This window comes from Megalops cyprinoides, chromosome 5 (genome assembly GCF_013368585.1).
Source record: "Megalops cyprinoides isolate fMegCyp1 chromosome 5, fMegCyp1.pri, whole genome shotgun sequence".
NCBI classification, from domain to species: Eukaryota; Metazoa; Chordata; class Actinopteri; order Elopiformes; family Megalopidae; genus Megalops; species Megalops cyprinoides.
The window spans coordinates 10,596,306-10,621,449 of NC_050587.1; the positions used below are offsets into that span (position 1 = coordinate 10,596,306).

The 25,144-nt window shown below is 45.3% G+C and overlaps 1 protein-coding gene across 1 annotated transcript; it reads left to right on the forward strand.

The window, feature by feature from the left end:
- Positions 1-1,049: 1,049 nt before the first annotated feature.
- On the forward strand, positions 1,050-19,864 carry fech (ferrochelatase). Its single transcript, XM_036529777.1, has 11 exons — positions 1,050-1,237; positions 2,679-2,802; positions 3,901-4,020; positions 5,231-5,379; positions 9,158-9,292; positions 11,642-11,748; positions 13,433-13,531; positions 14,355-14,462; positions 15,167-15,331; positions 18,477-18,536; positions 19,650-19,864. The coding sequence occupies exons 1-11, from the start codon at positions 1,201-1,203 to the stop codon at positions 19,782-19,784; spliced, it is 1,239 nt and encodes a 412-aa protein (XP_036385670.1). The 5' UTR covers positions 1,050-1,200; the 3' UTR covers positions 19,785-19,864.
- Positions 19,865-25,144: the final 5,280 nt, after the last annotated feature.

Below are 25,144 nucleotides of genomic sequence, written 5' to 3' on the forward strand. Positions count from 1 at the left end.
TTAATTTAATCCCATAAATCTAGATGAAAAAGATTACATCCAGACATAAGTAGCAGTTTGACCAGCCTCAACTGACTAAGCCACTTTGGAGCTCCCTTATCTGGAATATTAGCTAAGGTCTCCAAAGAATCTGAATGAATCTGCTGTGTACATGACAACTTGTATTTGTGTTGTTTTATACTCTCCCTTCAATGTAGCTACTGTGTGAAAAATATAATGTATTAAGCAGCCATCCTGAATTCCCACTAATTTTAAGTGCTGTCATCCATTTAGTTAAATCTAGATTTTGATACGTTTAATAGGTCAGTTAAGGTTACGTACGGCACATCGCATTTACTCTGTTACGTCAACCCACAAGTTGCCGGTGACGAGGGAGGGTTGCCAGACACATGATTGCCAATTTTGTAAGTGTTTACGGAAGATTTGCAAAAACGCAAAATATATACCCTCCATTTGTTTTTTTCATCTCAAAATAACAGTGATTTGCTCTGTACTTTACATGTTAATGCTTCCATGACTTTTGAGACTAATTTCGAAGTTTTCATTCAAGCAGTCCTGTCCTTACTTCATGAATTTGCCTAATTGACTCACGTACGCTCTGTGTATGGTTGATACGATGTTTTTTGTTGAAGAGCAACTCTACATGTAAGTAAAATAAAAAATCCTTATATGAATTTCGATTATTATATTATAACCAAACATATGTGTAGCTTTAGTTTCATAAATGTATAAATCAATGCTCATTTCATCACACTGTCTAGGAACCCATAGTTTAGGACTGACAAAATGAAACTGCATTGCTTTTCATTAACTGTGAGAAAACCACCGACAATCTAACAGTGTTCCTCCACGAGTACACGACATTTCCAGCTTCCCGTTCAAAAACATTGTGCAGTGATCCATAGGCTTGCATGAGCTGAACAGCTCCCCACAAAAGTGGATTTATACACAACCTGGTAACGCTGCAGGGGGAAAAAGTCACCTTCACTTCCCCTGAACGTGCTGTGGGCGGGGTCTCTTGCAGAGGGAGGACCCATACTGCATCCAGCGTGACACAGTCGGATCGCTCATGTTGAGAGAACTGGGGTACAGACAGTTCTCACGTTTAAAAGGAAGATCACAGAGCAATCTCGATTAAGTTAGGCATAAATTCCTCCAGGTGACCATTGGAAGAGACCGGTTTTGACAAAGCAAGAGATCATGGCAGGCTTGGGGAGTGTGAATCGGATATTCCAATGTGAGTTGACAACGTTTCGCAGGCTGGGTATCTAACATCAGTTTATTGGAAACTTAGCAGGACAGCGAACATTTATTTTGTATTCTCTTAGTAGCCATGTGAAATATTTCTATATGACATTCCTGTAACAAGTGGTAGTATTTCTGACGATTCGGGCCAGCTAACTGTGGCTTTTTTTCCAGACCTCACTTGAGGTCTTGAGTTTTATTTCCTTGTTCTGGAATTTCAGTGTCTGGTTGTATCAGCGTTAGCTTTGTGTGTATTGCTTGTTATTTCCATTTTGCATTTGTAGGGTATATATCGTTACATATCCAGACTAGCTTGCTAACGTTGCAGTGCTGGCTAAATACAAAAGTTGGTTAGCTAGCTATCAGCTAAATGGTAAATGTTGTTTGTTGAATTGCTGCACAACTTCACTTTCTATAAGACTCGATTTGGTAGATCAGACAAGACGGCTCTTTAGTCGGCTAGCAAGCCAACGTTGTACAATTTAGCTAGCTGATAGGATAGACTAGAATTCGTGAAATCCTGTGGCAGGCTAGTCAACGAACCAGCTAGCTTACACCAATTATGGCTAGCGAGCAACACATTTTTAGTTCAACACGTGTACTTGGCTAGCCAGCTATAATTATATGTTGTCCATTTTAAATTGAAATTAACGTTAGCTAACCAGCAGGCTAGCTTTATTGGTTATCACCTTAGTGAGCAAGCTACGATAGCTAACGTTATTTAGCTGACTTTATGTGCGCCAAGAGAATCAAGCGTTCGCTGCTTTCAGCCAGCGAACAGTGTTTTTTTATTACTTTTATTTTAGCTGCCGGTTAAATCATTCTGATTTGCACCTGTAATTTTAAAGAACGATTCAGCAGTCTGAAATAACTTGTCATTGCGTTAGCTGTCAAGCTAGCTTAGCTAGCAAAGTTACACAACGCACGGTGCGCGGCTTGCATAACTATGCGCGCCACCGCGCCGCTCCGTGCCGGTGAAGCGCTACTGCACGAGGAGGGCTGCATGGGGCTTGAGAGCTCGCTGCTGCCGAGCTCCCTGTCCAACGGGGAATTATGACTGTGCAGTCGTTGCATAGGAAGACCCCCAGTATATGTAAAGTGTGAACGCACACATGCCTTAGCCTTAATGGATTAAAATAATTATTATTTGTATAGTACTTTTTTAACAATGCATAATATTTAACAAGTAAAAACATTTTTTTAAAGATTTGTATGTGTTTGTGTAAGTGTGTGTAAAGAATGAAAAAGATACCTCAGCTTGAATGGATTCAAATAATTATTTGGATAGTAATTTTATACCAAATAAAAAAATGAAATATTAAAAACCTCTGCTTTTAAGAATTATGATGTATTATGAGGTAGATGAACTATTGTATGGTAATGAGGTATTATGAAGTAATCCCCCCCCCCTCATTTCTCCCCCTTTTCTGTAGTTGCCAGGTGCAGCGGGCCTGTCAGTCTGTGTGTCAGCGGGCCGTTCAGATGGCAGTCCACTGCGGCTGCCGCGGCCATCGCCAAACCAGCTGCAGAAGCCACACCACAAGCTCAGGAAAACAGGTGGGGTTCAGGTGCAGCCCAGGATTACATACAGGGGTTATGTAGCACGCTCTCCCGGTCATTACATCATGTCTTACATAGCCCAGCTTCATTCAACAGAAAATTCACTTGCAGCAATTGTAGGCGAGTACCGTGCTCAAGGTTATACGGCAGAGCCCCAGCTGGGAGGTGTACCATCAGCCTGACCCAGTTCCTTGACCACATGCTGCAGTGTTATAATTTGTCCTCAGACCTGTAACATTTGCCTGTGTAAAGAAAAAAAAAAGAAATAAGTTCTTAAATGTGAGTCAGCGATGAGTTGGATAGAATGTATTACAGCATGAGTCCTTTTGAGTGTGTGTGTCTATATTATCTGAGAGGAAAAGGAAAGGAAAAGGAAAGTTCTTGTGAAACTAATGCCATTTGTGATCTCAGAGGCAGAGATGATGTGGTTTAACTTTCAGCATTGCTGCTATATCGCATGTATATTGTGTGCATGTATTGCACGTATTGCACGTATTGCAACTTCCAGGTATGACCACCTAAATTTGGACAGATCTGTATTCAAAAAAATTGTGCCTGTGATATCAGAATTAAATTTAGAACGTAATTCAGCACAGCTGACAGAAGAGTCTGCAGTTTTGGAAGTAGTTCAGTTGTCACTGCCCTGAAGTGACCTTGTCTCACTGTGCACTGTACAACAGGACAAACTTGTTGGAGGCCTGCCTTCAAACTGAAGAGAGACGTGTTTACTTGTCACGTTACACCTTTTCCACTGGACACAAGGAAGTGATATCTGGCCAACGGAACTTCACTCTCCTAATGTTAGAAACAATGTAGTTGCACTGCCAACCTTTGGAGATTAGCTGTCCCTTTAGCGTCTTCCCTTCTGTGTATTGCATTTATTGCTGTATATTGTTAGACCTTTGTTAAAGTGACAGTACATGAAAAGAAAGCAAACCTCTAGAACTGTTTCAAGTATTGTGAGCTGATGACAATACAGAATAATATCTATGACCATTACTGACTTATACATCATGGGTGCAGAGTGAAAGTGAGTTATCCTGGCTCCAGCTGACATCAAACTCCGGATTTAATGGCATGTGTTCCCTTTTGCAGGAAACCCAAAACTGGGATTTTAATGCTGAACATGGGTGGACCGGAGAAACTGGACGACGTCCATGACTTCCTGTTTCGCCTTTTCATGGACAGAGACTTGATGACGCTGCCGGTGCAAAAGTAAGGAACTGAATAAGCACACGGTGAAATACGATAGGGGCGTGTGGTTGCCAAGGGTGACCTTTTCCATTTAAAAAACGGCAGTTTCCGTCATCGAACTTGGAAAGTTGATGTTTTTTCTCGTTATTTCCACTGCCCTTACTGTTTTTTTATCCATTTCATTCTTTCTCTCATCCTAGCTAACATCAGAATACATTTATATAACACCATAACACAAGTGTCCAAAGTGTAAATTTATTAATTTACACTTTGGACACTTGTGTTATTGGACACTTGCATTTACCTACTTTAATTTAAAATTAAAGTAGGTAAATGCAATAAAACTGCAGTTAAGGAGCTCATCTTTGTTTTTGTCTTCTCCCGGGGGCAAAGGGCGAACTTTGCTAAGCTTTTTAGCTGCTTCCTCTCACAGCATCCAAGCCGTAAGTCATTCAGAAAATGAAAGTCACGTACGGCTTTGCGTGTGCTGTTTTTGGGAAACGATGCAGTAATTGCAGAAGAACCGAGGATACTGAGGCTACACACCAGGCACAGACCTCAAGTTACAGCTGATGATCTGGTCCTTCTGTAGCGAAATCATAGTCAGCATGTACACAGCATCCCCCTTACCTGTTTTTGCTAGAACAATTTAAAAGTGATCCCTATTTAATTCGCATTACACTTGTTCAACGGCAAAATATTATATGGCTGTAGAAGGTCTTTGATTCCATTTTGAAGTGCTTAACTCTGTCTGAAAGCTCAATTCAAGTGTAGCATAGTGGTTAAGGAGCAGGACTCGTAACTGAAAGGTTGCCGGTTCGATCCCCGCTGGGACTCTGCTGCTGTACCCTTGGGCAAGGTACTTAACCCACAATTGGTAAATATCCAGCTGTATAAATGGATAACATTGTAAAGAACTGTAACCTATGTAAGTCGCTTTGGATAAAAGCGTCTGCTAAATGAATAAATGTAAATGTAAATGTAAATTCTGAAATTCCATCAGGGAATCTACAGTGGCAGAAATCTGGGGCACTAGCTAACCAAGTAGACAAATACAGTACTATTAATAGGCAATTGTTGTCTTCTCTATCACTGTAGTCTGTTCAATTTCATACTGTTACCCAGCTTTCTCAGGTAGAGTATCGTCCTTCCTAAAATGGGCAAAGATTTTTGTTCATTTTTTTTTTCCTCAGACCAGATGTGATGTTGTGGTTTCCCTTTTCCCTGACAGTAAACTGGGGCCGTTCATCGCCAAGCGCCGCACGCCGAAGATCCAGGAGCAGTACAGTCGCATTGGTGGCGGCTCCCCCATTAGGAAGTGGACCACCATGCAAGGGGAGGGCATGGTGAAGCTGCTGGATGAGATATGCCCTGAAACGGGTGAGGTGATACCCCGTACACACACGCGTGCGCACACACACACGCACGCGCGCGCGCACGCTCACACACACACACACGCCGAAGGAATGAAAATGATAACTAGCCATATTCAAACGAGTAGCCCTGCTGTTGAGACAGGACTGCCTCCGCCATACGCCACAGGCTGCAGAAGGGTGGGGCAGTGCTCAGGTCAAGGCCAGATGGTGGCTAGCATGACTCTGCTGGAATCTGAAGCTGTACGGCTGTATGCAGGCTGTGAACAGTGGAAGCATGCTTGGCCCTGGAGTACTGGGAAGGCTTCCATTTTGCTTTCTGTCCAAACCCATTATGGCCTGTCCGGATGAATTGTTGGTCTAAGTTTATTCAGGCAACCATTTGATCATATGTTTGAGTCCCTTGCAATGTTAGTAGAGCGACCTGGAAATGGTTGTAGAGCTCCGGGAACAGGATTGCCAGCCTCTGGATTAGAGGACGTGTGGTTCCAATCGTGTGCATTTTGAGGTGCCCTGGATGAACATGTGTAGTGGATATACTGCAGTTTGATGTAATGCAGCATACATTTACCTTGCAGCATTGACTTTCTAGGCTGTGTGACATCATTTCATATGTATGTCACTGTATCAGTGCGGAGAAATGTTGAGGTCTTTTTGGTACAGGCATGCTTGAGTTACCAGTGCTGGGGTTTAGTTATAGCTGGTCAGTCTTTAGCGCTGAATAGTTTTTTGAAACATATTGAGACATGAATATCAAAAAGGATGAGATAAAAACTGCGAACAGTTGACTATTATAAGCCACCTGTAGCTATTTTCTGTTATCAGCAGTAATTGGAGCAGCAGGTAACATCCACGATGTGCTGACTTGGTCATAAATGAGCTGTAAGTGTCATTATTTTATAGGTGCTTCTTAGCTGTGATGATTGACTTAGCTACAGGGCCCATTGCTTTCTTTTGAGCTGTACCACAATAAGGATTTGTGCTAGAACACAGTTAGAGGCAGGGTGTGAGTAATATTGTGGTTCAGGATTGTTAGAGGAGGCAAGGTAAAGCCAGGCTCATGCGTTCTTCCTCCGCACAGTCGCACCATTGCACCGGCGGTTTCTGTCCTTTCTGTTTTTGTAGCAGCATGTCTGGTTTGTGTCATTGTGTGAATGAATACTCCTAGTTATAAAAGGCACTTGGCAGGTGTCCAGCTATCAAGCGAAGAGCTCTGCACTGGTCTCAGCAGAACTACGAGAATGCTCGCTCGCAAAACCCAACCGTTTGTGGAGAAACTGCAACCTCCACTGCACCCTCGGTTTGGACTTTGTGTTCGACAAAAGCGGAACCGCGACATTTGACCCCCCCTCCCCGCACGCTTAATCCGCGAAACCGCCGCGGATGAGTCGGCAGCGCAGCAGAAGGAGTAGATAAAAGATGGGAGAGTGGCTCCGAGTCGTGCCACGCGTCGCCTGAGCGCGAATAGATAGCACGACGAGGGGGGGTGGGGGGAGGGCACCCCGAGGTCGGCCTCGAGCTTCGATACAGCGGGACCAGCCGCGGCCACGTGTCTTTAAACCGCCCTGCGCCAGCTGCAGCCGTTACCAGACGGGTTTGGGAGGACATTGTTAACCAGGAAACAAAGCAGTCATACTCATTTACTCATTTCAGAAGGGTCTGACCTCTTTGGCAGCATCCGGTTGTTCTATTGCAGTCAATGCCAACACATATTAATCAGTGAGGACTGTTGACAGTAACTCGATCTCTCTCTAGCTGTGTTCAAATTAGCATCATTATCTGTAATTCCGAATTGTCAGTTTTGCTTGAATTTAAGATGATGTACAAATGTGCCTGTACTGTGAATTGACCTGCTCTAAGACTCTTCTCGTATTTAGAGTAGTGTATAGTGACACTCTTTTATCCACGTTTTGCAGTAGAGCTGGAACCAGGCTGGTCTGCTTTGTTGGTGTTTCAGCTGGTTTTCCACTAGCCCATCTGACGAGCTGAGCAAGCAGTAGCCATGTCAGCTCATTACCGACGCTCCTGTTTGCATGAAATGAGCCGTGAACAGGCTTGTCAAGCTCAAAAAGTTATTTTCCATATGCACTAAAAACTGAGGAGGTAAATTAACCTGCCGAATTCACCGATTGTTATATTTGTGTGGGCTTCCAACAAAGGAAACATCAATCTAATGTAACAATAAAACAAGAAATGATTAACTCGGACAGTTTTTGCTGCTGTTGCTGCCCAGCATGTCTTCCTCTTTTTCTTGTTTGGAGTTACTGCTGGTCTGCAGTATCACCCACCATAATGCCAGACTTCCCAAGCGCGCCTGATGCTAGGTGCTACGGGTCTGGTTGTGGGTGACTCAGCGGAAAAGCATCAGTTCCAGTCAGAAGCATCAATGGCTCCTTGGAGCTCCGCGCTGAACCTGCGGGCCGTGGAGTAGCGCGAGAGCAGCGCGCTCTGCTCCACGCCGATACTCCCCTCCCGGCCACGGAGCGCGGAGTGTTCACGAGCGATTAGATACGGCCGGCGTCTCCACCCACCTGACTCCCGCAGCCACACCCTCCCCCTCCTCGCTGTCGATAACCTGAGAGCCGCGCGGCTGCTCAACGGCCATCTTCTCTTCTTTGGGCTCGGCGCTTAGTTCGTGCTCTCAGCGGGGCGGTCCGCATTTGACTCGGAGCCTCTCAGAATGGAGTTTTCCCGCTCAGAGTTTTCCTTTGTCGAGCCTTTGAGTGCCTGACCCTGCGTCTCCTCCACTGGTGTCAGCCTTCCACTCTCACTGTTCCATACAAGTTAAGTCATTAACACTGAGCGACAGACAACCTTCTGCAGATTCATTTCTCTGTTAATGCATACCCTGGCTGGGAGTCTTAAAATGAACAAACCGTGGCTCTGAAGGAGACTGTTGAGGAGATTATGCTGCCAGCTACCTTTGTCTCCTTCTTTAAAAGCCATTCTTCACACTTATGTTTTATTCCAGTGAAGTTGGCAGCAATGTTGCATAGCATCCCAGTGTAGTATGTTTAAGATAATTTAAAATGACTTAAATGTGCCCACTTAATTTTACTGTTAAGTTTTTATTAAGGTTTATTGTTAGGTAGTTTATTATCTTAATGTTAAATTAATGACCTTTCCCTGACCATGAGAGGTCATACATTGTACCTGCTTAGAATTAAACAGCACTGTGTGTAGTTCAGTTTTCAAATTTCAAAATAAAGCTGGATTATTTATCTGGCACACCCAGTGGTGGCATCTGTTAAGGATCTCTTTGCATTTTCAAGCAGTTGGCTAAACTTCATTCTTAACAGTACAATTCAGTAGAAGCTGGAAACAATAGCAGTTGGACTTCTATACATTTACATGTTGATATTATAGAACCACCTTAACTGCATGCGGTTTGCTTTCTGTAGTTTTGTATGGGGAGTATGTGCAAATTCAAGAAAGGAAAAAGAAGCCCGTTTCCATTGTGCCTGGATTGACAGTGCTGAGTATCGGGATGGGGAATAAGCCTCAGAGACTGTCAGTCACGGCTGAGCTGGAGAGCATTGGTTATTTAGTGAGGTCTCTCTCTGCCCGGGATGTCAGTGTGCTTTGTGTCCAAGGTGAAAAGTTAAAAAGGTAACTCTGAAGTCTGCTTGGCCCTGGAACTGCCCATCCCCCATCCATAATTTAAAAAGTGTACCGCACTGCTGGGTAGTTGGCTTGTAGTCTTAGAGTAATTGATTTTCATGTATTTGAAGGAGCGTCTGTGCACGCCGTGTGAAGTAATTGTTTTTTTTCCGCTTCCCTCAAAGCTCCACACAAGTTTTACATCGGGTTCCGGTACGTTCACCCACTGACGGAGGGGGCCATCGAGGAGATGGAGAAGGACGGGGTGGAGAGGGCGGTGGCCTTCACACAGTACCCCCAGTACAGCTGCTCCACCACAGGTACGGACCGCACCGCCCACCCAAACCGCCACCGTTTCTCCCTCTCAGGGATCTACTGACTGAGCTGATTCCTTTTATTTGAGCCAAAACCACTCCGCTCAAGCTGTTTTTTTTTTTTTTCCAAGCTTCGGTTTTCTCTGACAGCTTCGGTGAACTAACGCACAGGATGTGGGATACAGGAAATGCTTTTAGGAAGTCCGTGAAGCAGCGGGATCAGTGGATCAGTGCTTTGTAGATACCTTGCTGATTCACTGATTTCCATTGCATGTGGATCTGTTCGCATAGCGGGCTCAATGAGTGAGATAGAAAATCTAGATGATATAAAACATCACAGAAATGTCTTGTTTTGCACTGACACATGTGTAACAAAACAGCCCTCATTCATATTATTACTTTTTCTTTCAGTGATTATACTCTCACCCATTTAAAGCCCATTTCCATTGCAATAGTCCTGTACCAGTTTAAGCTTTAAATTGATACGCTGTTATTGTATGCTGTTATTGTGAAATAGCCTTACTGTTTCTTGCTAGTGGGAATAATTTGTCTGAAGAAATGAAATGCACTTCCTAATTGGGGAAAAAACCTGCCTGAAGACATGCTGTACCACTGGATTCCTTCTGCGCCAGGGGATAAAAATAACAGCGGACAAGTGCATCCTGCTTTAGAAAATCCTTGGCTAAACTGAGACAGCATATCCCATCTTGATGGCTGCTTTGGCCAAGGTGTTTGGTAAACAAGGACTGATCCCGTAAAGCAAATTAATGATGTAACAGTCTCTTTTATACTTCAAGGTATGCACCACTTTAGAGTGGGGGTTAAGGTCAAAGTGTAAGAAAAAGAGTCACATTCACAGGCATAAGGTTGCTGAAACATGATCTAACAGTGCATGCGAAGTACTTCAGCTGTTCACATCTAACGGTGCGTGCAGCTACACTGTTTGGCTGGAGAGCATGCAAGCGTGCTGCTTTACGTTAGCGTCAACGAGAAAAAACAGTGAGCAGTGACAAGCTTAGCGTTCCACGCCTCTCACCCTCCCTGTGGGCTGACGGGGGCCGATAAGGGCACGTGCAGCTCCTCACAACAGGAGCTCATTCCTTGCGTTTAGATCCTACTTCCCGCCCTTCCTTTTTTTTTTTACCAGGGTTACCCACTGTGTCCTCATTAAAAGTCAGTGTTGTAGTTACATGACATTTTAAATTTTCCTCAGCATCGCTCTTATCCAGAGCAGTTTTTACCATTTGCACATGTGTTACCCCTGTGTGCAGGTGGACATTTACTGAGGCAATTCTGTTTAAGTAGGTAGGGTACAACAGCAGTGGTCTGTGTGGGAGCTCAGCCACCTTTGGGTTACAAGCACCACCCCTTATCACAATACCACAGTGCTGTTGTTGTGAGTAAGATAGAGCAATTCACGGATGATGTCGCTCCGTAGTCAAATTCTGTGGTCACATGACTTAATCCCCCCACCTTGAGATTTTTCAGGCTAATCACAGAATCAAAATATAATAATAACAACTAAGGAGCTGAGTATTAATTGATTTAAAATGAGAAGTCATATCTGGTCATATCAATATAGAGCATAATCCTAAAACTAAATAGATTATTTTTAAAACAGCCACGCCCTTTAGTCTGTGGCCCTGAAATAATCGTTTTTGTGATATTTGTGGTACACTTCTGGTTATGTTAAGCAGAGGACGATTAGCTACTTGCACCAGATCATGGCATTTGGCTTAAAAAACCCATCTTGCATTATCGGCTTGGATCATACAAGTAGAAGCGTAAATGTATTACTGTTTTTTCGAAGTTTATTTGCAGGTTTATTTGCGCGTGACGCTGAAATGGCCGTATCTGGCTGTGAGTTACCCAAGAGGGCCAGCAGGCCCAGACGTGCTGCTAGCTTTAACAAACAGCAGCTTGTCCTTGAGCAGTAGGGTTACAGACGTCCCATGACATCACACGTCCACTCTGGAGCTCCTTTGCGGTTCGCTCTCCAGCGGAGCCGTTTTAACGCATTTGCTCTGTGGGTGGCTGAACATAAAGCCCATACTGTACTTACACACTGTACAGCACAGAGCTGCCGGTAGTCTACCTATTCCCTGTACGGCTCAGTTCTGTACACAGCTGCGGTTGTGTATACGCTCTGGCTGTTGGGTAGCCCTAGATTAACTCACATTGTGACACCGCAATCGGCACCATCTGCTTTGTGATCTGAATGAGCTCTCGACACAGAACTGGAGCAGCGCTTCCTGGAAGAGTGCATTTCATTCATCTTGTTGTTTTGGCAGGCAAGTTTGTGCTATGATGATGATGATGATGATGAGCATATTGATTTATGCCTTCAATAAACAGGGAGCAGCCTGAATGCCATCTACCGCTACTACAGCAGCAGAGGGGAGAGGCCCAAAATGCGCTGGAGTGTGATTGACAGGTGGCCCACGCACCCGCTGCTCATCGAGGTGAGGATGGCGGGGCGGCTCCAGGGTCTCAGCCCCCCTGAACGATGTGTCACTTATATTCCCTCCCCGCGGTCACCATTGCAGAAGAGAACTGGTTCGCAGTTAAGGTTAAACCTGGTAAAACTTTACAATAAAAAGTCACTTATACACGCCTGTGAGCAGAATTGCAGCCGGAACTATAGAGTCCACGCCACCATCTTCCATTTTAAATTTCTTTTCATTGACTTCAGCTGGTACCTTTCCAAACATTTATGTGACGTTTGTACAGTTTTGAGTTGATAAAAAAAAAAAATTAGTTGATATCTCACCTCTGACTAGATGTTTAATTTAATGTGTGTTTTTCAAGTTTGACCTTTGACCTTGTGGGGATAAACACCATTTACAATTGATAGTGCATCATAGTGGATACATTACAGTGCTACCATGTGTGACTGACAGGTGGGGTTTTTTTTTTTCTTTTTACTGGGAATGAATGAGACAGTCACACATGTGCGTATACACACATCAAGGCACTTAAACACTTCACACTAACAAACACTGGACTGGATAAAGGCAAAATCACGTGTAAAAATAAGTCAGATTCAGTCTGAGAAGTCCTTGGAAGGTCCTGTTACCCCTCCCGTCATTTGTGTGTGGCAGGGTACCAGAGAGGGTTCATTTTCATTTGCGTGATGTTCTGTCAGACGCAGGCCAGCTCAGCCTTCGAGCACAGTTGCCATAGAGACCTCGATCGGTCCTAAACATGGCTCTGGATCACCAGCTGCACTTTGCCTGGTTATTTTTGGCCGGAACAGCGTCTGCCCACTTGTGGTTGCCTATTGATTCCACCAAAGTGAATTAATGTGCATAATAAACATCACACTGGCACCTCTTTAGCTTTGGAACCAGCATTTCTGCTGTTACCAGGAGCTGAAAGGTGCCACCGCTGATTCTTTTGCCAGGCTTTGGCCTGGTATGTTTCCCCTTGTCTTTATCGTTGGCTTTCCTTGAACAAACCGAGATAAAGGATTATCGGGGCAGCCAAAGCTCTGCAGTTCTCTGGAAGAGTGATTAATCAGACCGCTGCTGTTTTTTGTAATGATCCATTGAATCCAAATGACCTTTAGTCACTGCATTAAGTCACTGTATTCTTGGTCAGCATGTTTGTTTCAGGGGGAGAAAACATTAAAGATTGTTGTATTATTATTATTCCTCCTGATAACCACTGAAAATGCATTCTGTAGGGTTTAGAATGTTTAATACCTTTTAGACCATTGAATTACGATATTCCTCTCTTTGACACAACAAAACACTTAAAATCCTTAAAGCTTATATTTCTTTCTGGAAGGTTGAGGCTTAGGGCTACAAGTAATGTCAAATTGTTAATCGTAACTGGAACACATTGACTGTTTATAATTGGGGCATTTCTGCGTATGTATGTGCTGTGTGTTTGTATTTGTGTGATCCGTTCTCCTGAGACGTCCATTTTAATTCCGTATGAAGAAGAGGGCGTCACATTGAAAGCCAAATCCTGGCTGTTTTGGGTCTCACGGCAGGCTAATCTGGTCAGTGGCCTTTGGCATAAGATAGAAGAGGATTGTTACTGAGAAGTGCAAGAGGCAGTTTTTAAAGTTCAGGGAACCTGTTTGTCTGTGAGGAAGAGGCTGGCTGTTCCTCTAAACCTGCTGTTCCCCCCCACCCCCAGTGCTTTGCCCAGCACATCGTCAAGGAGCTGGAGAAGTTCCCGGCCGACAAGAGGGACGACGTGGTGATCCTGTTCTCCGCACACTCTCTTCCCATGTCTGTAAGTACAGGCGCCGACGACCGGTTGAAGGCTCCCGGTCTCTGGAACACTGCCACGTCTGTTCGCGCTCAGTCTGCCTGTGACCTGTGCTGCTCATGTGTCTTTGCCACACCGTCAGCTGATTTCATACCGTGCATTTGACCGAGGAGCTTGTGACATGTGTATATGTAATGATGGCAAGTAACTTACAACATCTTGTATGATGTAGAGTAAGTATATTTTCCCAACGGAGAGCTGGTTGGAGGGAATATTCAGTGCCTTATATTTGCAACGCGCAATCATGAATTCCATACCCCCAAATGACGTACAATCACAGCTCTCTCTCTCTCTCTCTCTCTCTCAGAGAAAACCCTTTCACCCCTTTAAAATGAGGGGTGAGAGGGCTTTGATGAATAAATTCAGCTGTAAGAAGCATTGGCCTAAGGAGTCTTTTAAAGGGTTCTTGTATGAGAAAGTAATACCCGGGGAAAGTGGTCATATGCACCCAGTCATTAATCACTGACGTCACACGGTGTGCTTCATCTGACGTCAGAAAACATTCCCTGGGGTTTGGTTGCAAATACTGATTTTTTTTTTTCCCCAGAAAGCTGAAAATTGATTCCACACCTCAGCTTGGGGTCTATTTTCGCGTGAAAGGCTGTCACAGTAAACTAGTGGTACCTTTCACAGAAGAAACTCCCTTCAGTGACAGCGTTACGGTCTGAGTAAACCGGGTTCGCTCAGTGTGTGTGTGCGAGTGCATGTGTGTGTGTGCGTATGTGTGCGCGCGTGTGTGTGTGTGTTTTGCGATGCACAGCAGCAACGTGTGCCTCTGTGTCTGCAGGTGGTTAACCGGGGCGACCCCTACCCTCAGGAAGTGGGGGCCACAGTGCAGAGGGTGATGGAGAGGCTGCAGTACTGCAACCCCTACCGGCTGGTGTGGCAGTCCAAGGTAACGCAGCGCGCCGGGCCGCCACCACGAGGCCCCCCCCGCTTTTCTCACAGTGACTCCAGTTCCTGCTGTAGGGCTCAGTATTGGCGACATGCAGGGAGACAAAGTGAGGGCTTTGTTCGATTTCATTTTGACTTTGCGTAAGTGCTGTCATGTTACTGTAACTCCACAGCTAGTTACGATTATTCAGCAGTGGTCAGATTCGTGGGGTTTAGTAACACGTGGTCAAAGGGTGAGTGTATGTTATTAACCACTGAATTTACAGACTTGGCCCTCTGTGTCCTAATCTTAATCTTCAGCAGTTTCTGTTATTGCTTCCGTGAGAAAAGCGGCAAGACCGTTACCGGGAAATTGTCCATTTCAAAGAAATGCAGTGAGGATGAATCAGCAGTGCCATCTTGTGGCCATAAGGTGTTATTGTGGCATGAGAGACTCTCACCTAAGGTCACACTAAGAAAGGCATGAACCAATTATTTATAGTAGCTAATTAGTATTATACTGTGATTAGAAATATAGTATAGGTAGTAATTTATAATTTATACAATGAACGCAGTGAAAACTCACACATATATCGGAGAGAAATGTGTTTGGTTACGGTGTCCCTGTGGGAAGCTGCATTGGTTGCAAGAGCCCACAACTGTCCTGCACAGTAGCAGTAACAGCCAGAATCCACTGCACCCCCCTGTGTCCCCCCCCTCCCCCAGGTGGGCCCCATGCCCTGGCTGGGCCCGCAGACAGACGAGGTCATCAAGGGCCTGTGCCAGCGGGGCAAGAAGAACATCCTGCTGGTGCCCATCGCCTTCACCAGCGACCACATCGAGACGCTGCACGAGCTGGACATCGAGTACGCCAAGGTGCTGGGAGAGGAGGTCAGTCTCTACCCTCTCAGGGCCAATTAAAAACACGTGGACCCCTGACAGCACAGCACCGTCACACTGCAGTGAATTTCAGATGCACTGAAGGTGTAATGTTGTTAATGAGCTCCCCGTTTGGGCATAGTTTGTACCACTCTACTTTGTTCTGCTGGATATGGATCAACAGCGCCCTCTGGTGATCATAAGTTGGTACTATGACATACAGGAGGTTTTGAATGTTTTGTTCAATTCAGTACCTCTTACAGTCAGTTCCTTTTCAGTAGTCCGTTATTTTCATGACTTCTGCAGCATTTTTAGATGAAATGGATCTATAAACCCTTTAAGGTGGTTAAAAGTTGCGCCTCTTGGCAACATTTGAAATCATAGACCCACAAATATGGGAGACCAAAAAATGAGGATCATGTTCCATCCCACCAATGTAATATGCGTACCCCATGTCAACTCTATGCTGGTGCCCCTGCTCCCGGTTTGCTGTACCCCGTGCAAGCATTCCGTGCCACACCTCTTCCGCGTCAGGGCTCAGAGTGCAGGAAGCTGATGCCGTCTTCCCAGCATGCTCCTCTCAGCGTCAGTGATCCGGCGCCGATCGATCCGGCCCACTGGGTTCCCTCCTTCAGAGAGGCCCGCCCGCAGAACGCAGCCAGGGGAATTAGAGGCAGGAAGCCTGTGATTTTGGGCTTACCTGACCGCCACCCCCCCCCATGCACTCAGCACCATGCTGCTCTAAGAACCAAAACAGGTGAGAGCTGGAGTGGATGGGGGTGGCAGTGTAGCATAGTGGTTAAGGAGCAGGACTCGTGACCGAGAGGTTGCCCATTTGATCCCCCACTGGGGCGTTGCTGCTGTACCCTTGGACAAGGTACTTAACCTACAATCGCCTCAGTAAAATATCCAGCTGTACATTGTACACTGTACATTGAACATTGTAAGTCGCTCTGGATAAGAGCATCTGCTAGATGCCAATAATGTAATGTATCGTAATGAGTGGATATGGCTGGGGGCTCACTACAGTACGGGGACCTGTCCAACCAAAGAACATGCCAGGAAACATGTTAAAACATGTTCACAAACCTGCTTTGGAATCTCCAGTTGTACATTTGGCTAAACTCACCATGTCAACCGCTGCTCTCATGCAGGAGGACTGAGGTGAGATGAGCAATCGCCGATTATACTCACATGCAGCCGATGGCTGTGGTTCACACTACAAGCCGCACAGATGCTACAGTGGAGTGGGTGTTCATTGAAGGATAGGCGCTGATTCCGCTGATGTCTTCTGTACCACTGAGTGCAGTGAGATGAGGGGACCCTGGCCAAACTACCCACCTTAACCCTGGTGTAATGAAGCCAGTTTATCCCACTGCTGTCACTGGATGAACGAGAGCCCAGCTTGTGTTTAAAGAGAACGCCTAGGTAGCTGAGCCCGCTTGATGATGAATGTCTTCTTAAAGCACTTAATATTCTTTATTAAGCCATGGAAACCAAGAACTTGGTCTTTACATCATCAGTATTTCCAGAAGTCAAGATCTAGTGCTGGTGACAGTGCCTTCTTCAGCTTGTACTGCGGTGAAAATAATTTGATTCTGACACTATCATTCAGATTGACATCAAACAGTGATCAAGAACAGATCTACTTGAACAGTGAAGGCCTTACAATAATGTAGGTATTGCCCAGAGGATGTGTGCCCCTGAACCTTAAGTACACAATGAATGGATGACATACATTTTGATATGTACAGGAACTAAGCTAATTTAAGGGTACAGTTCTGGTGCAATTCAGTCCTTGAGCCAGACAGTGCAAAAAGGTCGCAAAAGGTGATAGTTTTAGCGACTGGTACGAGTCATGTCATAATTCTCCATACAACCATTTCTCAGAACAGTAGTTTGTTTATGTATATGTGAGTGTGTGCATGAGTGCTTAAGTCTATGTGTGTGAGTGTCAGTGCAGGGGTTAGGTCCTTGCCAGTTGCCGACTGGAGTGTGTGTGTGTGTGTGTGTGTGTGTGTGTGTGTGTGTGTGTGTGTGTTAGAATATATGTGTGAATATGTGTGTGTATCAGTGTGTGAATGTGTGTGTGTGTGTGTTAGGATGTGTGTGTGCATGTGTGTGAGTATGTGTGTGAATATGTGTGTGAAAATGAGTGTGTGTGTGTTTGTGTTTGTGTGTGTGTGTGTTAGAATATATATGTGTGTGTGTGTGTGTGTGTGTGTGTGTGTGTGTGTGTGTGTGTGTGTGTGTGAATATGTTTGTGTGTGTGTGTGTGTGTGTGTGTGTGTTAGAATATATGTGTGAATGTGTTTGTGTGTGTGTGTGTGTGAATATGAGTGTGTGTGTGTGTGTGTGTGTGTGTGTGTGTTAGAATATATGTGTGAATGTGTTTGTGTGAGTGTGTGTGAATATGTGTGTGTGTGTGTGTGTGTGTGTGTGTGTAGTCTCCATCAGGGCTCCTCCCTGGCTGCAGACTCGTCCCCCAGCCTGTCCCAGGATGCTTGCTCCAGGGCACCTCACAAACCACAAATCCATAGCAGCGGTGCCAGGCCCGGCGCTGCCCTCACCCTCCCATTGATTCCTGCCATGTTTGGAGAAGCAGGGCTCATGTTAGTTATGTCTCTATATTTACAGGAAGCAGCCCAGGAGAGGTGATCTGCACAACCCTATACCCCAAATGTGGGAAAATATTGATGCCATTAGTTGGCCTTCTTGTCCAATTAAAAACCTCTCCATGCAAAAGCAGTCACTGATATCACTTATTTGTTGCCTGGGGTTATTGTTCTGGGGTGAGATTATGGGTATCATAATGCTGTGAATTTACTTATCATCTTTCACCCTTGGTAACCATGTTTGAGTAGTTGAGCCAGTTGGTGTCAGTGTGGACAAAGCTGCTGTCCGTGTAGACCTAACTCTTATCCACACAGTTATTCTCAGTGCAGACTAAACTTCCCTCCTATCAGATCAAAATCAGTTATCACTGTCTTTAACAGCAGTACACAAGTAATGTTTTGTTGCAGTAAATTTGAGTTAAATGTGAAGAAATCAGGATTTTTAAGACACTTACTTGACAGTTTACATACTGGAGTAATGTTTTATTACATTGTGTGAAATTAAAACATACACTAAACTCCACATCCTTTCTCTTTGGCAGTGTGGTGTGGAAAATATCAGAAGGGCAGAATCTCTGAATGGAAACCCTTTGTTCTTCAAGGTGAGGCTTAAATAAAGTGCATGTGTAAATAACATGGCTGTGGATCTGTGATCAGTGTTGATGAAGCTGATGGGTGTAAAGGAACCCCCAGCAGCACTGTGGTTTTCACAGACATTAGCAGGTGCTTCCCTCCTTATGGAGACAGTGTCTTTGGAGCAGGGCATTGACATATTAAAAGGTCCTGCCTTTGGCTAATCCACTGAATACCGAAGGCATCTTCATCTGCCGCAGGCGTATAGCTTACAGTCCTTCATTGTGAAGGCCAGTCAAAATGGGAAGTTCTTCAGGTGTGTAAAGGGAACTTCACACAGGTTTTTACTCCTTAGTGTCGCTATTCTGCATCCTTGCGGTTAATTCACAGGTTTAGTTTGTTTTGGTAAGTGTGACAGCCTGCTTCACACCAGAGCCCGCAACACAGAATCTGAGCAGAATCACATTGTCCATGTAGTCTCAGGTCAGCTGCAGACACTGCAAATCGTCCTTTGGAATATGAGAGGAGAGCCTATGTCTGCTTTTGCCTCCGAGGTGTGAAATTCAGGAAGAAGGTTTGGGATTTGTAAATAACAAAGGCCAGACAAAAGATTGTGGCAGTTTAACACCTTCCTGAAAATGAGTCATGGTTGTCTGTAAGTTGTGGATTTGTTACACTGACTGTTTAAACCGCATTTATGGTTAATTTTTATTGTAGGCATTTCTCATTGCAAACGCATTGTAGGTTAGTAGTTAGTGAACTGAATTTGTAACCAGAACCGGAACAGGTGGGAACATCAGGGTGCAAAGTGCCTGATTTGCTGCTGTAAATTCACAGCTGTGTTAGTGTGGGCTGTTTGCATTACCCCCCAGTTAAGAGGATGGGGGCTGCAGCGTAGCATAGCGGTTAAGGAGCAGGACATGTAACCTAAAGGTTGCCGGTTAGCTTCCCTGCTGGGGCTCGGCTGCTGTACCCTCAGGAAAGGTACTCAAAGCGCAATTTCCTTAGTAAATATCCAGCTGGATAAGTGGATAACATTGTAAAAAAAAAAACTGTATCCTATGTAAGTCGCTGTGGATAAGAGCGTCTGCTAAATGCCAATAATGTGCGCGGAATGTGAACGCTGTCCGTTGTTTCCGCAGGCGCTGGCTGACCTGGTGCGTTCGCACCTGAAGTCCAACGAGCCCTGCTCCCGGCAGCTCACCCTCCGCTGTCCGCTCTGCGTCAACCCCACCTGCGGCCAGACCAAGGACTTCTTCGCCAATCAGAATCTCTGATCGGCCGCGCCGCCCTACCCTCCCACGACTGCTAACATACGAGGATGCAAGGAAAAAAAAAAAAAAAAAAAAAAGCCCAACAAACAGATAAAACGAAGAAGAACAATTTGTACATTGCCTGCGCGTCTGCGAAGCGCGAAGTTAGGTACTAAGGCTCGGCTCGTCAGACATGTTTCGCCCCTGCTTACATTCCAGCGCATCTTTAGGAACTGCATTCCGCCGTGGCAAAATGCAAGGAAAAAAAAATGAAATCCCTTCCCTTGCACCGAAGCGTCTCAAAGAAGGATCGATATCATCGCTGGGTTATTCTGCACTCGCCTCTTAAAATGCCTGGGGTGACGCGGCGCCCGGGCGTCAGGCAACATCGGGCCTCCGTCACCACGTCGTACCTCCTCGACTTCAGCACACAGACGAGTCGGAGGAGGGATCTCCCTGATTTGAACAGGGCAACCGTGACTGCAGCACGAACTTAAGACGAGGGGAGAGAGAGACGGTCCCGCGATTCCCCTCGGTCTCTCCTCCTCTCGGGACACGGCGAGTGTTTCGTTTACGCGGAGGCGTCCCGGAGCTGACCGCTTTGCCGGAAACGGGGCTCGCGTGTCCGAGAGCCGAGCGCAGCTTCCAGCTTCCAAACCCAGTGGCATCCTTAGTGTAGTCAGCGCTGTACTCTTACACTCGCACAAAATGGACGGACGCTCGACGCTCAACTCATTTGTCTCTTATTCCAGACAGAAACCTCTGAAAAAATTCATGACTAACGTGCCTTCACACTACCCATACGCATTCACTCACGCAAAAGAGGTTCAGTTCAACACGTGCTTTAAATGTTCTTTACAGAAATGCATCGCCAGCTTTTGGTTTGTATTAACACCACTTGCAATAGAATTTGGGGGAAAAAAAGGAAATTCTAGAAGAATTCTGGAAGTTCTGTTTGGCATTGACTTTTGTCATCTGGCTACTGTGTATGTCGGTGTGAACTAAGGCTATTGTGCATTCAGGAGCAGTTGATTGGAAGGTATTTATTTAATTATGTGTTAAAATGAGCCGTGTAAGTTATGTTGTGGAGTTTATTTTTGCACTCTCTCTAAAGAGCCTTAGAAAAGTGTTTCGCAAAGTCTTCCCTCCTTGCTTAAGAAGCAGGCGTCGAAAGCAGCTTCTCACAGTTAAATCCCACAAAGTGCATTCTTTTTTTTCCACTGTTGTCTGTTGTTTTTTTTCCTGTCTCCCGCCCTCCCACCTCTCTGATTGGTCCAGAGCTGCTGTTGATTAGGACAGGTGAAATGGGGTGTCTGGGCTCTTGCTGATGTCACGGCTGCCCTGAGTCCGACAGGGAGGCCGGGGAGGCGAGAGATCCCGACCCCGGAGCCGACGGGGAGCCTCCTGGTAATTGAAAAGCTTGCGGCCGCCGGCCCTGCAGTGCTGCGTGACCTCTGATTGAGAGCGCTCCGATTGATTACTCCAGCCTGAGAGAGTACGCCGGCAGGACGGAGAATTGGGAGGGGGGGGAGGTGTGGGGTAACAGAGGGAAGAACAGGAGGGAATGGGAGAATGAAATGAGACAATGGGCAGGCGGGCGAGCCGGGAAGGACAGGAGGAGGAATTGAATCGGAGAGGGGCGGGAAGGGGGAAAAGGGAGATGGCGAGAGTGAGAACACAGCCTGGGTCAGAAGCGGAGGAACGCCAAGCCAGTCTCAGTCATCAACCTTTTTAGTCTCTTTTAATGGGCACCTAGGGTGATTCTTTGGGAGAAAAAAAAGATCAATACTCCACCTTACCGTTATCCTCAAACATATCAATTTGGAGCTTGAGATTGATCTTCGGAAAGGGTGTTTAAAAACGGTACCTGCTGCGTGCTCCCCTCGGCTCGGCTGATCTCGGATCAGCGCCCGGCAAGTCGTTAACGTAACATGCTGATGAGAGTGGCGTCGCTGGGGTGGGCGGAGAGCGGGGCAGCGTTTTGGAAATGTGCCCCGCGTAGACGTCCTGCGGTTGATGAATTGGTACGTCCGAGCGGAGAGCTCCGCCGTTCAACCGCCGCACAGAGGCGTTTCGCATCGTTTCTGACTGTTAGATGGGCCAAGTCCGTGCAACGCGCTCAAGGCAGCTAGGAAGCAAGAGATGCAGGAGAACACCCACAATGCTTTGCCAGCTCCACAGGTTGAGTCTTCGAGCTCAAGCACTGTCACAGCGGATGCAAACAGAACCTTCAGTCGGATCATTTATTTGCACTTTTCTGTGTTGCTGGGCATGGTGGTAACATGACATATGTGTGGCTGTGAAGGGTAGCTGTCACTGTTGTTCGGATGCGTTTGCAATGTGTGGTTAGCACTGTATAAAGTCCAAGTCTCATGAATTGTTTGGGTTTTTTTTTGCCGGGCACAATTTAAATAACGCCACTACACAGAGAAAACAAAATCTGACGTCCCTTTGTAAATGCATAAGGTATTAGCCCTAGTGACAGCATGTCTTTTTGAGATATCCTCTTAGTGTTGATTGCTGTGCTATAGGCTATTTGCCAATATTAAGATATAAATTAAACGGCTACATTTTCGGCAAACGAAAAAATTTCCCCAAAGTGATTTTTTTTATAAGGTATGTGTCTGTTGCTATTGTCAATTCATGCTTGTAACTTGCTATATATTTCTGCATACCAGATCCCCCTTCTATAGAATGGATTATATTTCAAGTGAAATAGCTGTGGAACTGCTTTTTTAAACTGACCTAAAGGTTGTGTGCTTTTACCAGTCAGTAGTGGTACCTCAATTACGACACATGGTTTGTTGAGTGAGACTTGGACGTAAAGGGTTCCATCTTGCCAGGATCTTCAAATGGCGGGGAGCAGTGAAGTGAGAACACAAGAAAGTCAAATGCCGTGTTGACATTATGAAGTTTATGTTCTTTGCGGTATGTATAGCCAAGACAAACAGCTGCACTTTTGAAAGAGGTCACCAATGTCTGCTGAAAAACAGTCTAACAGAGGATCAGGCTTCCAAACAAAACTATGAAACTCAGTGCATCTCAAACCAGGACTTCCTCTTGTTCAGCTGTTTGCTGATAATGGCTCATCTTTGTGTCTCTGTGTATGTGGCATGTGGTCATTGGCTTTGAAATGGGGAAATACTTTGGCTTTGTCTCTAGAAGAATGCTCCTTTCAGTAAATGGAGGTGGAATGCTTTGGCAGACAAACCGAGACAAAGCATCAACATTTGTGAAGCGCTGAACGCTCATGAGTGAGTCATGTGTGGACTCTGTATATATGTAGACCTCAATCAAGATGTTATTTTAAGAATAAATATTTGATTGCAGTTTTCAGATTTGTGTGTCATTCATGCTTTACGTTTATGTGGCAGTTCACTCCTCCAGAAGCAGGCTGAGAAGTGACTTATCTGGCAGTGAATCCATAATGTGCTGGAAGCACTACATAAGCTGTGTGTTGTGTCCTGACGTCTGGCAACAGTTGGCAGTTTCCGTTCAACAGGGGTTCATCTGGGTCGTGGTCCCAAACGGGAGGCAAATTTTATCCCTAAAAATTTCATCCACACCACTTCAGCTGTAGTGTAAGATATGATAAGCTAAGCCCCTTCAGTATGACTGTAATCAGTAATTTAGTTAAATATTATATTTGTAATAATACAATAGCCATTATTGCCTGCTTAACACATTAACACAGTTTTATCCAAGGATGCAATGGGTAACAATTATATCCTTTAGCAGTCTATGGGGAAAAAAATTGCTCTTGTCTTACCAATCCCACATTGCTCAGTTCAGATCTCATTTTAAGTGTGACCATGCCTCTGAACACATCTCATCTGGGATATGCTGGCGAATAGGATGTCCCCCCCCCCTAATTCTGACCCAGACGGTGCCCCGACTGAACCCTTCACTTTAGTATCATCGGTAAGATGGCTGAGAGGGATGCAAGGGCTTTGGGCGGTTTCCATAGCAACCGCGTGTCAATTATAGGCCCTCACAACATCCAAGTTCATATCCCCAGGGCGTGGGCAAATCACAGAGGAAACCACCACGCGATAGGCATATAGGTGTAAATTGTTGATAAATCTATGAGGATTTTCGCGCCTCTTCAAGGTAAGTAAATGGCATCGCCCCCTGCAGCGAGCGCAACTTAATTGGCCGACAGATGCTCGGCGGCGGCGAGTCGAAATGTTACAAAAATTTCTAATGCCGCATCTTATCGTGCCGGTCTCTGATCTGCCCACCAGGTAATGGCAAGCCAAATGTCAACGGATAAGATGTCTGAGGGTGGTGGTTGTCAGGACAACCGTTGGGGGGGGGGGGGCTGAAGAAGGAGTAAGGACGGGGATGGAGATTTTTTTTTTTTTTTTTTTTTTTTGCGGAGTTGACTGGAATCAAACGATAGCTCAGTAAGCCGTTTAAATGGGCCTTTCCGAAGGTTGCGGGGGCTCCTGTCTCCGCTCCTCTGTGTGAGATGGGAGCGACAGCAGAATGTTTCTGAGGTTTGGTTCTGAGGTTGTGAGGCGGGATGAGAGGAAATGCACCGACGTGGTAACCTTTTTGAAGGCTGCCCATCACGGTAGATGTGATGAATCTCTCAGCCCTGTGTTGGTTCACCCCTTTCGTGAAAGTGGAAAGCAGTGGATCGAGAACTAGTAAGATTACATGTCTATAAGCAAGTCTTAGATAGAAGGTTTAATCTGTGAACGCTCAGACGCTCTTCCTTTCCCTGTTGTTCCCGGCCTAATGCTCTTTGCTGGTGCCGGTGGCTCCCTACGAATAAAGGCGGCAAGCTCACGTGTTTAATGTGAATGAATCAAAGCCGTTTATTTGATATTAATTGCAGAATATACAGCACTACCATTTGATGATAGTGGGAATACAAATGAAAGAAGTAACAGAAAATCAAAACTTCAGCATGATGCAGACGAAACACTAATGCGTGCGCAATGTCGGAGAATCATGTTCGAACAGCAAATATAAACAGTAGCTACACACACAACTGAATCTTCTGAGATCGGACTGGGATGTTCTGCGAAGGTTTTAAAGTGCCCAATACATCAACAACTTCAACAATATTAAAAGCTCCAATGTATGCAGTAGTTGAAACATGTAACACTGATACAGCAAGTTGTAACTCCAAAATCTTATTTAACGTTTTTTTTTTTTTTTGTTTTTTTTTTGTCCTTTTTTTTCTTTTTATACACAGCTAATAATATTGCACAGGTGAGAGGCGCAAATACTAACTGGAAACCCTGCCTGGCTGAAGGGTTCATACAAAGAGCTTTTGAAATAATGCAGACTTAATGTGCACTCTGTCGCTCAAATGCAAAAGGAAAATGTTCTACTAAAAAAAAACATGCAAACGCATATGCAGTCATAAAGAA